Source organism: Dermacentor andersoni, chromosome 4, assembly GCF_023375885.2.
Source record: "Dermacentor andersoni chromosome 4, qqDerAnde1_hic_scaffold, whole genome shotgun sequence".
In the NCBI taxonomy this organism is placed as follows: Eukaryota; Metazoa; Arthropoda; class Arachnida; order Ixodida; family Ixodidae; genus Dermacentor; species Dermacentor andersoni.
The window spans coordinates 56927146-56944714 of record NC_092817.1 but is presented as its reverse complement, the minus strand read 5'-3'; the positions used below and the strand labels follow the sequence as shown (position 1 = coordinate 56944714).

General features: G+C 47.7%; 1 protein-coding gene across 1 annotated transcript in view; it reads right to left on the bottom strand.

Moving 5' to 3' along the window:
* LOC126536123 (uncharacterized) overlaps positions 1 to 17569 on the bottom strand; it is a 71488-nt gene that overhangs the window by 4486 nt on the left and 49433 nt on the right. The window contains exon 18 of the mRNA XM_055073804.2: positions 3344 to 3489. Within this exon, the coding sequence (XP_054929779.1) occupies positions 3344 to 3489 (146 nt within the window). The remainder of the gene's footprint in view (positions 1 to 3343; positions 3490 to 17569) is intronic.

Here is a 17569-nt window from a genome sequence, read left to right as displayed (position 1 = left end):
ATGAATGACGCTTCTTCTGAACCTCTGTCGCACTCAGTAGAAGCTTCAGGTTCCTTTTGTTCGTACTGGACCTTATGTCTGCGCTCACTCTGACTACTGTAATGCCCTTATTTTCCCTGATTGTCTCAGTACGCACTATCTCTGCATGCCGTTTGTACCATCTCTGGGAGAGGAACATCATGCAAGACAGCTGCCAGCACATAAAGGCAAAGAAAGCTTCGCTTTAAATGTAGTAATTTGTTGAACTGACACTACCAGCTGAATATCACAACCACATGGCCAATAAAACTAGTTCAGCCCTGACCCTTCATGATCCACCATACAAAAAAGTAGTCTCAACGTGGGGGAAGAGGCAAATAAAGCCTCAATTTTAAACAAAATGCATTTATAAGCAGGCTTCAAACAGCTTTTACTGCTATGCTTTTTTGTCAGCAAAGTATTTCAATGCATTTCACGCGTTGTGTGCAAAAGTTTAAGAAGCCTGAACCTCGGCAGAGTCACTTTAATGAACATGTGCATGCTATTTGCCTCAAGAAGTTTGAGTGGCACCCGCTTACAAGCGATATCGGCAAGACAGCACCACTGTGCTACGGGAGTGTTTGCTTCAGTAGAGTAGAAACTTAGGTTGGTTGGTGTAGCATAGTTAAGATCCATTCAGTTGGTTGATGTAGATAGTTCAGTTCACCTAAGCACTGGTCCACTAGAATATGAAGAGTGCTTGTTATGTCAGGCTGTTTGATGCAGCCAAGGACAAAGACACTGTGCATGGGACCTTTATTTGTCTTTGTCAATGCATTCTTTACACCACATCTTTTTGTTCTTTGTTATGAACCAACTAGCCCAAGAAAATGTTTTGCTTTGAGCTAGAGTAGAGCTGCACAACTCAAAACCAGCACGGGCCAAAACCAACTTCTCTAGAAGCAACATGGGATGCACTTTTCTGACAACCATTGGATGTTTTGCTTGTGGCAAGGCAATATAGCTTTAGTGTCATCACACTCATTGCTGTCTCAGCACGTCTTGTAAGGTTATGTTGGTCTTAACACATATGTAGCACTTCAAGTCATAAAACAAAACGTCTGCTCACATATGCCAACATTTTAACGCCTTTATTAGTGACATTACCGTATTCGTTCTTATTGTAGTTCTTATAAAACCGAAGGAAGGGCTGCTTTCAGTGCATGCTTTTTAGCTGCAGCAAACACTGCAGGTCGATGAGATTTCACTGAACTATGGAGTCCCAGTCATCCGACATCACTGAGAAAGGATCGGGAAACCTATGGAGGATTTGCTTCTCATGTTTATATGACTTGAGACATTGTTGGAACTGTGCTAGAACATTCTCAAAAGGTTCTGACGATTTGTTGTTGCACTGTTTTCTACATTTGCATGAAGGTCTATTTCAAATTAAAAAGCGTTATCTACTCCTAGAAATTATTAAAGGAAAACACAACACTGCCATTCTAGTTTTTAAGTATGAGACAGACAGAAACATTTCACCTTTTACTGTTAGAATGAATGAGAAGTGGCTACACTCGAATATTGATATTGTGAGTGGGACTAGAGTATGTCATAAAAGCAGCCCTTCAATCATTACGAGCGGCTCATTATTTGTATCAATCTAGTACAAATTGAAATCCTCAAATGACAGTGCTGGTATTGTTGATGCCAGTGGTACCTGATCCAATCAACTGTGATTTACATTTACTCCCAATATGCTGCCGAGTGAGCAAATATCAGGGAATTGTGAAAAGTTAGGTGGACACACCAAGATGCATCTGTTCGGAAGTGCTACCACCTATGGTCAACATTCAGTCGAAATGTACAGTAGGGAAACAAGTGTTCAGTTCAGTTATAGTGATGCTACACCACCATAATGAGTTCTTGGCGTGTGTAGCTTGACGTTTGATGGCAGACAGCCTTTATTATCTGCTCCACACATTGCTACATCATCTTTCAGTTTAATATGGTTGACGCTGCAAGCTGCTCATTGTGTGTATTGTGTTTGGCGACAAAAATGTTATTTTTCTCAGCATATGGCCATGCGCCTTTGCAGCACCAGCATTCTGTTTAAGGACCGTATGTTGTTGTGCAGCTCTGTGCTATAGTATGTAGAATATTCTAGTACAGTCAAACCCCCAATATAAATAAATATATATATATATATATATATATATATATATATATATATATATATATAATGAACACTGAGTGGAGAAGGCACGGCCTTGAAGCCCTGTTCAACAGGCCCCAAGCTATGGCTGGAACATTTCTTGCCTTCCCTCTTCTACCACTCCCACAACATCGCACAATGTCCCTGGTGACAGTTTCCACACTGCTTCTCCCTCTGCGAAGGCAATGGCATTGGCCTCTGATGACCTGGAGCGATAGCACGGTGCCTCGCTGGGTGGCAAAACATTGCTTACTGGAGCACTGAATATGGATGCGGCAGAGCGGGCTGTGTCTCAATCGCCAAGGTCTTCCAGGAGCCTGAAGGTCCTATACCTGGCTGGCTTCCCAGACTCGCACCTGGGCTCTCCCTTCAACCTTGTTCTGAAACGTGTCTGCAGTTGCTGCTAAGCTGCTGCTGGGTTGACTGAGTCTATTGTGTGCGAAACCAAATGCCTTGGGGCCCTCTGGGATGCTTGCCCACAAAGCCGAGAAATTTTGGGGCAAACTTTCACCAGGTGGTGCAAGAACAACGTACCTTGCTGTGGCGAAGAATGAGTGCAGCATTGTGCTGCACGCAACTATTTCCAACACTCTGTCGAATTTGTGAAAATGCACTTTTTTTTAAGGAATGAATAGACAAGCACAAGCTTCCAGCAATGGCGTGACGCACAACACCCCTCCAGTAGAGTGTTTTCACGTCAACCATGCAAATGGCCCACCGTGATGCCGCACTGTGTGGTTGTATGATTAGTGCATAAACTCACTTATCTACAGTTGTTTTATGTTTTCATTGTTCTTGCGATTGCCTTCGGGTTAGACAGCGGTATATGTGAAGTTTTGCCATATCACAACATACTGTGACCTTAACTTTGGATAGAACAGACTTCAGGTATAACAGACTTTTTTTGATGGATTATCACGATCCATTATAACGAGTGTCAACTGTTCAACTGTAGTGGTTGAAAGCACCATGCTATGCATGTGTGCATTGAGCGCGGGAGTAAACAAATGAAGATGCAGGTACACCACTCAAAGCACAGCAGAGGACAAAAGCAAGGCCCCCTGCTGTCATTACCAAGGCGTGCCACCATCGGCCATACCCGAGGCCAACACTCAGATGCAAAGAGCAGCACATAATCCATAACATGTGCAGAAAAATGTAAGTTCCTACCTCCCATATGGCATTCAATGCATTGCTGTCTACACCGACACCAGGGTTGAAATTGCCAGCAGCAGCTCTTCCAGTGCAAACAATTGGGATTACTGGTTTGTCGTTCCACACAAACTCAGCTACTCTTCTTGCTGTGTTCAGACCCCCTATAGAATAAAATGCACATCAGCCAAACTATAAATTTTTCACACTCTATGTTACACCTTTTCCACAGACTCATGCTCATATATAATTTTCTCCTATTGCTACACATCAAACCAAAAAAGTTTGAGCCCAAGTAATACTACACGCATTTGAGCAACATGATAAAGTGCTTGCGGTTAATGTGCAAATGCATTCTTCTACATGCATACCACTCCTTCACTAAACATGCAACACACGCCTAATGTCAACGTTGCCAAAGTGCTTTCAACCCTGCCAGAGTGGGTAGCAGTACATTTGTTTTCACTTAATGTTCATTACCATTGAAATCTTGAAACATATAGTGCAAAAGCTAATTCATTCAAGACTACGATTTATGTTTCCCTATAGTTCAAGCTAACATGCGTAGTGGTGCTCTTGAGGATAGAGCACTATGGGCAAAACAACTAATTGATTTGTATTTAAATTGCCCTTGCTTTTGGTTGACCTGCTATGTTTACAGCACATTCTCAAGCCTAAAGGGACAGTAAAGAAATGTTAAAGTGGATTATAACATGATAAAGCATTGTTTCACAACTCTATGTTTGTTAACTTTGTGGGAATAGCTTCGTTACTAGAAGAAAAAAATGAAGGTCAGACAGGGTGTCTACCAAGTTGGCATTTCCAAATTCCCTGAGTGCCATTGCAAAATTTTTTGAGTGACACAGAACTTCGTTTTATGTGAAGACGGGCTGATACCATGTCACCCTATGGCATCACCCTCTAGTAAGCATGTTAAAATATAAAAAAGCGACTTAATCCAGTTTGAATAGTAAGGAGCAGTGTTCATTTTATTCGAAAAGAAAAGATAAGGGAGGGGTTAGTAAAATGCACAGCGAAAAAAATATATTTGAAAAAGGTAAAACTCATTGTCGAAAATTCGCAAATATGAATAAAAAGGACATGCATACAGAAGCAAATATTTTTGAAGATGAGCTACTTCTATAAACTGATAGCAAGCTCACTGGTGTCAGACCCGAACTTTGTCACAAGTGAGATTCTTTTTCAACAGCTGGTAACCACAACTGTCCTGACATACTTTCAGTCTGGGCACAACGCCTCAGTGTTGCGTATCACTGCTTTAAAGAGTTTATTTTCATTTGTATTAGGGACACCTGCATCTCGGCATCAGCTAACACTTTGTTTTTTGAGCTCAAGTTCCTTCAAAGAAGCAGTGGCACGCTTCCTTTCGTGTTTATTCCTCAATGCATAGGTCCTTTTTGTTCTCGTCCTCCTTCCACCGCGTGTTCGCCCCACGGATCATTTGAAGCATCCTCTTTGTCAGTTTTACAGCCATCGCCCGATTTTTCGGACTCCCTAGGGGCCGCGAAAACATCCAAAAGATCAGGCAGTCGGAAAACATGAATGGATGTCTTTTACTGCCCTTAAGGGCTAAACTCGCCGCAGGCACATCTGGCAAAGCTCTGAAGGCCTGCCAGTACACTTATTAGGCATATCGGTGCTCGTACTGTGACAGTTGATGGCGGGTGCACGCGTGTATAATGAAGGAATACATACAGTGTTCTGTGAAAATTGCCCTTTCCTACGCTTATGTTTCACCGCAATAATTTTGTGTACGCTTCACGGCGTAATATTGCTGTACCGAGGAGAAGCTGACTTTCTGAAACCGGCATTATGCAACGCGTCGTGTTTTCCAAGCTTCAAAGCCAATCGCAAAGATTAACAAAGGCGGAGTTGATGACAGCTGACAACGGCGAATTCTTTCAATTAAAAAAAACAGCACCAAATGGCAAGAAGCTTAATAGCGAACGTCAAAGCTGCTAGGCCTAGCGTTGGTGAGGTGGTGGCTATGGCTGTCAGCAGATCTGCGTGCGATTGCGCTGGTGCGAGGCGGCGAGGTAATCAAAATGACGGCGGTGGTAGCTTTGACTAATGCCGTTTTGGACCTGCGGTCTCAGCAAAAATTCTGGAAAATTGGACGGCGAAGGGTTCTTGCTTCGCAACTTTCACGGACGGTGGCGCCGTTGTCCGGCGGCGGCCGGAAACAATCGAAAGATTATACTCGCCGCAGGCTGCCGCCTGTTCGCGTAGCCTATTGGTGTTGTCTACACTTTTCCTTCACTTTTGGTTGATGTTTTAACGCGTTCAAAGCTCCCATGGGATCTTGAAGGACACTTAACATGCTCAGAATGAGCAAACATAGAAGTAACCACATTGGATGCGTGCCGCAATGCAGAAGTTATGCGGTAGGTGATGTGAGCATTTGCTCATTCCCGCCGGCTGCGTCTATGAGGAAGAAATTTATTATTAAGCTACAGATTGGCAAAGCTGTCACAGAAGTAATGAAGGTTCATGGCGGAGGACTTCTTTTTGTAAAACGACAGATGGGTGACGATTCCGAGCGCTTGAAATCGCGAATAGACGCACCTCCATAAAGGCGCAAGCATAGCACTATATTATGTGCAGGGAAAGAAATAATGCGCAATCTTAACTCAAATGTGTTGTGGGATGATTGATGCTTGCGTTCTTGCCACTCATGCCTTTGCGGGTACGTTGGAGCACAAACATTCTCCGTGAAGCCTTGTACCTGCTTCAAAATTTCTTGTTCTTGCTCATGCATTCGTGCTCTGCAACGCCGGCTTGACATTCCACCATTTTCGAACAGAGAGATGAGTTTCTCATTTGTGCATCGAAGCAAAGTGATGCAGGCGTAGAGGGACCTGAAACTCGTACCTGTCATCGTCTGCCACTTCGATGTGCGGCTGCAACGTGTGCACAGGCGCGCATGACTGCACTCGTAAGGTGCACTCGTAAGGTGACTGCACTCGTAAGGCGGCATCCGCCGCCGCGGATGCCGCCGCGTCTATTCCGACCACATTGGCGCCTGATGTAAAGAGCTGCAATCAGACATCAGAATCACAGCTGACCGCGCTTGTTGCAGCCGCTTCCACCGGATCCCCCACCTCTGCCATGCTGGACAGTGCGAACTCTATGCCCGCCGATGTCATTCCCAATGTTTCAAGCAGTGTTTCTTTGAACGGGTACCATGAGCTTTCATATGGTGTGGTGCTCTCTGCAAGTTGTTACTTAGACCGCTTGAACAAGCCACCTTGTCGAGAAAAAAAAAACCTTCCTGGTGTTGTGCGACCGAAGTCCTTTACATCGACGGCGTGAAAAGCAGCCCTAAAGCAGTGTTCGGTGTGCAAAAATTTCTTGTATAGTTATCCCTGCCCGTGTTCACAAAGCTGGATGTTGAACACGCGAAGTAAACAAAAAACCATATCTGACTGCTTTTGCGAGCTAATACGATAACCGTTCACCCTTGTAATTTAGTTATTGTGCTTTATGCGTGCTGTGCAAGCTACAGTCTCGCGGTAGTTTTACAGCCTGTGTGAGTCCTACCGCGTCTTGCCTATAGACAGATCAAGCGATACATAGCCGATATTTACCGGTCCGCAGCAATGCTCGCTTCATTCTTCCAGTTATCTTTGTAAAATAATATACACGCAGATCAGCTGAGGGTTTGCTACGCGATCACTGCACAATAGTTTGACGTTTGTTGGACTAGGATTTGTTACCTTACGAGTGTAGTCACGCGAGCCTGTGCACACGTTGCAGCCGCACATCGAAGTGGCAGACGTCGACAGGTATGAGTTCCAGGTCCCTCTACGCCTGCGTCACTTTGCTTCGATGCACAAATGAGAAACTCATCTGTCTGTTCGAAAATGGTGGAATGTCAAGCCGCCGTTGCAGAGCCCGAATGCATGAACGAAAACAAGAAATTTTGAAGCAGGTACAAGGCTTCACGGAGAATGTTTGTGCTCCAACGTAGCCACAAAGGCACGAGTGGCAAGAACGCAAGCGTCAATCATCCTACAACACATTTGAGTTAAGATTGTGCATTATTTCTTTCCCTGCACATAATATAGTGCTATGCCTGCGTCTTTATGGAGGTGCACCTATTTGCGATTTCAAGTGCTCGGAATCGTCACTCATCTGTCGTATTCCAAAAAAAGTCCTCCGGCATGAAGTGCGCACTCCAAACCTTGATCACTTCTGTGACAGCTTTGCCGATCCGCAGCTTAACAATCAATTTCTTTCTCATGGATGCAGCTGGTGGGAATGAGTGAAGGCTCACATTACCTACCACATAACTACCGCTCGGCACCCATTGCGGCACGCAGCAAATACGGTTACTTCTACGTTTGCTCATTGTGAGCATGTTAAAGTGGCCTTCGGGATCCCACGGGACCTTTGAACGCGTTAAAACATCAACCAAAAGTGAAGGAAAAGCATAGACAATACCAATACGCTGCACGAACAGGCGGCAGCCAGCCGCGCCACTGTACGTGAAAGTTGCGAATACAGAGGCTCTATGGGGTACATGGTGGTGCCGCGAAGCCGATCGAATTATCGGGCGTCCAAAAAGTCGGTAGTTGACGGTACACTGGAAACTCCTCAAGCCGACGACACGGCGTCAAAGACGATTCATTACGATTCCTCTCTGTTACTCAAGCCAGCATTACCGTGACTTTCGTTCCCTTTCAATAAAATTACGTTTCCTTTCAATAATATTACAGCTAATTTTCCCCGATAGAAGCACAAATACCCCGAGTTTTCCCTGAGTATTTCCAGACTATTAAAGATCCCTGAGAATTCCCAGTTTTCCCGGTTGGTAGACACCCTGTCAAAGTCGTATGTATTTTAATCCTCTGACGGTCAATGCCATAAACATATGGCATTGCAAACAAGTCCCAAATGGTCAATGCCATATATTGACAGTGCCGTCTGTATGTTTAAAAAATGCACAATGTTTTCAACTTTTCATTACCAGGCAAGTGCTGCCACCCTGTGTAGATACAAGAAATACTTTATTTGCTCTTTAGTCTCTTAGTTTTCATTCCATGGCTGCTTCATGCTGGCGTTTCAGGTACCACTCGGGCATCCATGCATTCAAGGACGCGCGGCAGTTTTGGTTTTGTCTCGTGGGCTGTTTCCATTCGTTGTGCTCCTAAACACTGATGGCTACCTGTTTCCTAATCTCTCAAAGGGTTACCGCTAGATGCTCACCTGTCTGTTGCTCACAGGGGTGCGATTACATCTGTTCACAGGCGGGCGCTGATACATACACAAATGATGCTACCATATATAAATGACACTGCCATGCCTGTGTTTTATTTCTCGAGACTCGGCTCTCAAAAACTGATTGCCCCTCGTCCTCATTGGTGATGAAACGAAGGATTACTGCAGGTTTCTTACTTGTTTGGTTTCTCTGATAGGCACACAACCGTAGAATTTTCTTGTGTGCACTCACATACACGGTTCCGTAACGGTATGGGTACGCACGCTGGTTATCCTGCTGAAAGTGCGTCGAGCCGTAAAATCTCCTATGCGGACTACTACCCACGTGCCATATCAGAATACAGCTAAACTTAGATATAACGAACTTCAATATAACGAAATTTTCTATATAATGAAGTATTTAACTTCTAGTAACCTCGTTTCCATAAAACAGCATGTATTTAGAACCTCAATATAACGAACTGTGTTTGTATACAATTTCAATATAACGAAATTTCACTGCTGCCGCAAAGGAATGCCGAGACAATAAATGGAAACTTGCAAACGCACCTCTCAAATCACGTGCCACGAGACAAGTGCAACCGCCGAAGTGGAGCCACATTATCTTCCATATAAAGTCCAGGTGCAATAACATCTTATTGCGCCCCGTGGACTGTGTGCTTTGGGTGCGAGTGAAAAAATGTGTGAGGGTGAGACAAGAAAGATGGTGGCTTCACAAGTGCCACCTTCCCACGCGAGCAAAGAGAAAGAGGCGGAGGGGAGCGAGCTCGCGGTAAGGAGATCCAGCGCACGCAAGGGGGTGTTGCAAATGGGTCGCAAGCCCCAAGGGTAGCGTTGGCCTGGCGGCCTGGGGCACAGCTGGAAGCATCCGAAGGTCCTGGCAAAGGATGAGCCGACTGCTAACAGAACAACTTGTTTATTCTAGCATCGCAAAAGAGCGGCCGGTTAGGTCGACCGAAGTGGAGAAACGGGAGACCACGTTACTCGACTGAATAAATCGAAGCTTCTCACTTGGCGTCCGGGGGCAGCTGCTTTTATACTCTCGGAGTCGAGGGCAAAAAGGAACGGCTCGGAAGAGGCGCACGTGACGGCGACGCACGGACACGTTGTGACAAGTATTCGCAGGGCCGGCGCCGGTCAAACCTCCTCGCTTCACAGTTGGGGAGCTCCTCTCCCCGGCTGCCGCGCTTTGACAAGCGTGGGCACCAACATGCACACACACACACACACACACACACACGAAGACACGCGGCATTGAAACATGCCTGGACGCGCTTAGCAGGAGGCGTTGGGGCAGCGCTGAACTGGCCAAAATTGTCCGCCGCTGTGAACGAAGCCCCGGCGTCCGTTGCATCCGCACCGGCTATACCACACGTCGGAGGCGAAACGTAACAGACCGCCCCGCCGGGAGAAGGAGATCCCGATGGTCAGGGGACTGCATCCGCTGTCCGGAGGGATGTTGCTCGATGATGCTCATAACCGAAGTCGGTCGTCCCTCGGCGTTTCTTGATCGCAGCGCACCGAGAAGGCCTTGTTCTCACGTTCAGGTTCACACAGGACACTGCAAAGTGACTTCCGGAGAGTTGCTTTTTTTTTTCTCGTTCCCAGCAAGCGTTAGAACTACGCCAAAACTCAACCGCTCAGTCAGCAAGCACGACACAACCCTCACTAAGCCATGCCAGGCTCTTTCCCCTTTTATAAAACTGCCTAGTTCCTTACAGTAGTCTAGCAGCACTCAGAACGCGTCCACAAATTGGAAAATTGCACTAGAAAGCATGTCATGACTTTGAAACACTAAACAAAAGCAATATGTTAAAAATCCTGCCTTAGGAAGAAAAACATCAGTAACAAACAACTTTGAGGCTGATTCTTACGTTAGGGGCCTCGACTTAAGCCATCGGCGTTACCGTTGAGACTCCCCTTCTTGTAACGCACCTCAAAAGAATATTGTTGCAAAGCGAGGCTCCAGCGCAGATGGTCTGCAGTCATTGGAGAGGGCAGTGATCCGTCTCAATGATAAACCTCGAGCCGGCTAGGTAGCATGACAATTTCTGAACGGCCCACACGAGACACGCACACTTTTTCTCGGTGCCACTGTACGCCTGCTCACGACTGGTCAGCTTACGACTAGCATACAGGACGGGGTGTTCCACTTCTCCATTTTCCCGTTGGCACAGTACAACGCCCATGCCTCGCTCACTAGCATCGCACTGAACAACGAATCCTTTTGTGTAGTCTGGCGATCGTAGCACAGGCTGGCTTCTTAGGGTGCTCTTTAGGGCACTAAAAGCTCTTTCCCCTGTCTCGTCCCAGACAACTGTTTGGGGCTCTGTTTTTCTTAGAGCATCCGTCAGGGGAGCCACGATATCAGAGTACCTGGGGATGTACCTCTGATAGTAGCCGGCAACACCTAAGAACGACCGAATATCGGTCTTCGTGCGCGGTTGCGGGAAGTCTCGCACAGCGGCCACCTTTATTTCAGAGGGGTGGCGACGACCCCGTCCAATCACGTGACCGAGGTAGACAACCTCAGCCTGTGCTAACTGGCACTTGGGAGCCTTGACTGTCAAGCCCGCTTCGCGCAGGCGGGTTAGCACTGCCCGCAAGTGTGCCATATGCTCAGACCAGAATGCGGAGAATATCGCTACGTCGTCTAAATACGGTAAAGCGAATTCTTCCTGTCCCCGCAACACTTTGTCCATGAGGCTTGAAAAGCAGTATGGCGCGTTCTTCAAACCGAAACTCAAAACTTTAGGACGGAATGTTCCCATTGGTGAAATGAACGCCACATACCTACTAGCCTCTTCTGTAAGTGGAACCTGCCAATAACCCCTGACAAGATCTAGGGTGGAAATAAACTGAGCGCTACTAACTTTCTCAAGGCGCTCCTCGATGTTAGGGATCGGATAAATTTGATCCTGAGTGATCAAATTAAGCCTGCGGTAGTCGACGCAAGGACGAGGTTCCTTGCCCGGTACCTCAACTAAAATCAAAGGGGAGGTATAATCACTCCCACCCGCCTCAATAACACCGAGCTGTAGCATTTTCTTTACCTCAGCCTCCATAATATCGCGCTGGCGGGGTGGCACCCGGTACGCCTTGGATCGTACTGGCTTTGGGGAGGTAAGTTCTATTTCATGAGTAAGGACAGAAGTCCTACCAGGCCTCTCAGAGAACTGACCTTGAAACTCTTGTAAGAGCTGGTGTAGTTCGGTTTTCTGCTCAGGCGACAGCTGTGCTATACTGATTAAGTCACTAATGACTTGATCGGTGTCTTCCCTGTTTGTCACTGAGCCTAGTCCCGGAAGCTCGACCGGAAGCTCTTCGGGAACGTTTACCATCATACACACCACTGCTTCCCGTTGTCTATAGGGTTTGAGCAGATTACAGTGGTAAACTTGCTGTGCTTTCCGTTTTCCTGGCAGACTCACAACGTAGTTAACGTCCGAAAGTTTTTGAACAACCCGTGCTGGGCCCTCCCACTGCACATAGAGTTTGTTTTTTAGCGATGTGCACAATATCATTACCTCATCGCCCACCTCAAAACGACGGGCCCAGGCTGTTCGATCATAATAAACCTTGGCCCTCTGCTGGGCCTTTGCCATTGCTTCACCTGACAACTCCTGTGCCCTTCTTAAGCGTTCGAGGAGCCTAAGCACATACTACACCATCACTGGGTCATGCTCCTGCCTTCCCACGAGTCTCGAAGCATGCGAAGCGGAGACCGCAGCGAGCGACCGTACACCAGCTCAGCTGGCGAAAACCCCGTAGCCGCATGCGGCACGGTCCTTAATGCAAACATCACCCCCGGCAGACACAGCTCCCAGTCAGTTTGTTGTTCAAAACACAATGCTCTCAACACGCGCTTCATGACGGAGTGGAGCTTCTCAACTGAATTCGACTGTGGGTGGTACACTGAGCTGTGTAACAGCTTTACCCCACACCTTTCGACAAAGGCTGTCGTTAAAGTGCTAGTAAACACTGCGCCCTGATCCGACTGGATTTCCGCAGGAAAACCAACTCGCGCAAATATGGACAGTAGTGCATTGACTATCTCAACTGAGCTGAGTTCTTTAAGCGGCACTGCTTCAGGGAACTTTGTCGCTGGGCAGATCACAGTCAAAATGTGTCTGTACCCCGTGGTTGTTACCAGCAGAGGTCCCACTGTATCAATAACGAGCTGTCTAAAAGGCTCCTTAATGATAGGTACCAACTTCAACGGCGCCCTCGATTTGTCCCCTGGTTTGCCCACCCGCTGACAGGTGTCACATGTCCTCACAAAGTGTTCTGCGTCACGAAAACACCTTGGCCGATAGTACTCTTGCAAGAGACGGTCCTTAGTCTTCTTAACTCCTAGGTGTCCGGACCACGAACCTGCATGCGACAAGCGCAACAGATCCTGGCGGTAGCACTGAGGCACGATCAGCTGATCGAACTCCACTCCCCTGCGGTCTAGATACTTCCGGTACAGGACCCCACTTCTTTCCACAAAACGAGCATTTTTCTTGGCGATACTTTCCTTGACATTGCAGCGCATGTTTTCTAGGCTGCCACCCTTTTTTTTTTTTGCTCGGCTATCAAAGCCGACCGGCTGACTTTTAGCAACCTATTAAGTCCATCTGACGTAGGCGCGATGAGCAAATCTGCAGATAGCTCTTCTAACTTTCCCGTGTCGGGCATTTCCTCTCCAGTATCTGGTGCCTTCAACGCAAAAGGCTCAATTTTATTCAGTTCGGACGTGCTCTGAATATCGGCTTGCTGCGCCTCCGACCCTTTCTCATTATTCGACAACGTCGGCCCCGCAACTACCACCTTTGCAGCGAGCTCCTGAACTCTCGATCTGGTTAAGGCCTGAACGCTAGCCTCACCAAACAAAATACCCTTCTCGCGCAGGAGGTGATCGGACCTGTTCGAAAATAGGTACGGGTACTGGGGGGGCAGCACAGATGACACTGCGGCCTCCGTCTCAAATGCTCCGAAAGGTCCTTCAATAAGGACTTTTGCTATGGGCAGACACGCTATGAGCTTCCACGGCTTGCTTGATCCATGCGCACTCACCCGTGAACATATCGGGTTCTACGTAAGAGGGGTGAACTACATCCATTGTAGCTGCGGAATCACAAAGCACTCGGCACTCTTTCCCGTTCACGAGGAGGTCTCGCATGTAAGGCTCAAGAAGCTTCATGTTCTCGTCAGTGCTGCATAATGACAAAAACACGAATTTTGCTTTTGTTTCCGGACACTGCGCCGAAAAGTGACCCGGCTTCTGGCACGTATAACACACGCGCGCTTGCCTCGTCTCGAACCACTTTCTGTGTTCGGCTTCGGCTGCCGCCGTCTCCTTACGTTCGGTCAGACTGCTTTCACTCGCATCCGCACTACGTGTGTCCCCCCTTGCTCTCATGGGCGTGAACTTCGGCCTCTCAAACTTGGAGCCAAATTCACCCTTTTGACCGTCCTTAGCTCCGCGAGCCCGACGTGTCACAAACTCCTCGGCTAGCTCAGCGGCTTTAGCCACCATACTAACGTCTGGCCTATCCAAGACCCAGTACCGCATGTTCTCAGGTAACCGACTATAAAACTGTTCCAGCCCGAAACACTACAGAACTTTCTCGTGGTCACCAAACGCTTTCTCTTCTTTGAGCCACTCCTGCATGTTTGACATAAGCCTGTAGGCAAACTCTGTATATGACTCACTTCTGCCTTTCTCATTTTCCCTAAACTTCCGATGGAACGCCTCGGCTGACAGCCTGTACTTCTTTAGCAGACTCGATTTCACTTGGTCGAAATCCTCTGCCTCCTCTCTCTTCAAGCGAGCGACTACGTCGGCCGCCTCGCCAGGTAACAAAGTGAGCAAGCGCCGTGGCCACGTTTCCTGAGAGAACCCCTGCTTCTCACACGTTCGCTCAAAGTTAACCAGGAACAAACCAATGTCCTGTCCAAGCTTAAACGGCCGCATCAGGTCAGTCATCTTGAACGATACTCGTTCTCCTGCACCGTGTGCCTGACTTCCATTACGAGCGCGTTCCATCTCTACCTCGAGACGCTTCATTTCCAAAGCGTGTTGACGGTCGCGCTCCTCTTTCTCTTTTTGCTCTTTACGTTCGCGCTCCTGTCTTTTTGCCGTCTCCCTCTCCTCAATGGTCTCAAGGCATTCCGACAGCTCGTCATCCTCAGCTTCTAACTCAAGAATAGCCTTTAGCAGTTCTGGTTTTCTCAGTTTGTCTGTGACATCCAGACCCAACTCTCTTGCAAGCTTCAGCAATTTCGGTTTGCGCAACGACTTCAAATCCATGGCTGCTCTGAATGCTGCTTTCTCTACTGCCTACTATTGTCGTTGCTGCCGCAAACTAACCCGGCAGCAACGACAACCACAATTACCAGCTCTGTTTCTGACACTAACAAAAGCCTGGCAAAACTCAGAAGAAGGAAGTCCCGCACTCACCAAACCTCGCAGCCAAGAATTCAGCGCAGTCGTTCCGCTGCAGGCAACCAGTCATTACACAGGGCTCGTTGCACTGCTCCCAGATGGTCGTTGTGCTGCTCAGCATACAGTCGACCGCATATCTTCGCTGCTGGCCTCCGTTGTCGCGATCCCACCGCTGGCAACCAGTTGTTGCAAATGGATCGCAAGCCCCAAGGGTAGCGTTGGCCTGGCGGCCTGGGGCACAGCTGGAAGCATCCGAAGGTCCTGGCAAAGGATGAGTCGACTGCTAACAGAACAACTTGTTTATTCTAGCATCGCAAAAGAGCGGCCGGTCAGGTGGACCGAAGTGGAGAAACGGGAGACCACGTTACTCGACTGAATAAATCGAAGCTTCTCACTTGGCGTCCGGGGGCAGCTGCTTTTATACTCTCGGAGTCGAGGGCAAGAAGGAACGGCTCGGAAGAGGCGCACGTGACGGCGACGCACGGACACATTGTGACAAGTATTCACCGGGCCGGCGTCGGTCAGACCTCCTCGCTTCACAGTTGGGGAGCTCCTCTGCCCGGCTGCCGCGCTTTGACAGGCGTGGGCACCAACATGCACACACACACACACACACACACACACACACACACACACACACACACACACACACACACACACACACACACACACACACACACACACACACACACACACACGACACGCGGCATTGAAACATGCCTGGACGCGCTTAGCAGGAGGCGTTGGGACAGCGCTGAACTGGCCAAAATTGTCCGCCGCTGTGAACGAAGCCCCGGCGTCCGTTGCATCCGCGCCGGCTATACCGCACGTCAGAGGCGAAACGTAACAGGGGCCGGGGGGGGGAGGGAAGGAAAGGGGTAAGATGATGCATGCCTCGATTGCTGGAACACGTCTCAGCCGTGGCTCCGCATGGCTGTAAGTGCGTCTGAACGTATACACCGCCGCACACCCTGCTTTAGAGGTAATCTGCCACGTGTGCAAAGAGTGGGCGTGCCTGGACAGCGTGGCGTCATGTAAACTGTCTTCCTGCACATTTAGTATTGGAGGTTGCATAATCGCAAGTTTTGGCGACTCGTTAGAGCAAGAGGCAGACGAAGAATTCATTCCTGTTTCTGGCGCTTTTCACGATAGCGTCATCCTAATGTGGGCAACGCTATCAGGCGCAGGCGCGCAGTGCGCGCAAGAGCATGACTGGCTTCGCTGTGAAGATATTGACAACGTGGCATGAAACTGCATCATTTGTCGCCGACTCCCAAATTTATCAAAATGAATATTTTTCTGATTCAAGTTTGCTTTTTTCGATTGCCCGATGCTTCGGATAATTATGCGGCCCCTTTCCGTGAAAGAAAAAACTATCAGCGACTGTACCTATTTGCACAAAAGTTGAATTTCAATACAACGAAATTTCAATATAACAAAGCAAACTGCCAATTTTACCGACTTCGTTATATCGAGGTATAACTGTACAGTATATCTATTTCAGTGTATGTACCTTTTTATTGTTAGTAGAAGTATTTATGGAACCCCATCTGTATTCATGAATAAACAATGCATGTTTACCTACTGAAAATTTTTTTTTTACTTTATGGTCACTCTAAAAAATTGCGGTAAATTTGTTTTCGAAAGAGGGCAGTCAAGATTTTAAATGTGCAATAAAGAAATTCGCCCCTGGGCGGTCGCATTCGTCGCATTTGACCCTCAAAGGGTTAAAGGGACCCTGAAACGATTTTGACGATTTTCTACGAACATACTGAGTCGTTAGAGTAGGTCCTTCTGATCATTAATTGACACATCTAAGTGCTCCGCATAAAGCGTGTAATTTATTATAAGATTTTAAAAATGCACATCGCTGCCGATCGAAGCACGCTGCTCGGCGGAATTTTAAGCCGCCCCTACCCATATGACGGAAATCACCCATATGACGTCAGTGGGGCGAGCTATCCGACTGGCTGACCAGGGCACGTGATCGATAATTTTTCCAACTTTATGGTAAACAAATGATCTTCATAATAGTTGGAATGTTAGTTAATTTGTTTTTATAAAAAGAAAGTAACATACAGGGAAGGCACAAGAACAATTTTTCAGTACACTTAAGCACTTCCGGCACACAGCAAGCGTCGTCTGCTTGTGTTACAACGTACTCCATTTTGACGAGAGCTCCGCGGTCAGAGTCGGTTTCAGTCTTTTCGCGAGCACTATGATTCGACTTTGTTGCCTTGTGGACTGCAAACCTAGCGACTGGCAATATGTCAAGCTGCGACATCGTGTCCCTCTACAAGGCAGCATACGAGCGAACTGGCTGCTGTGCATCGGACTGCCGCTATTCGATCAACGCCAGGATTTGCGCGTTTGTGGCCATCACTTTACACCGGAAGATTACTAACGCAATAATGTTTGGCGACTCCGGTATTAGGGCAAACGAAAGCGCATGCGGACAGGGTCTGGCCGCCTGACTGTGCCGGGATGAGCCATGAGATGAGCAGAAGGGCAAATGTGAATGGTCTGCACGGTGCAGCCACCTGGTGGCACAGAGCCCAACCATACACAGTAGC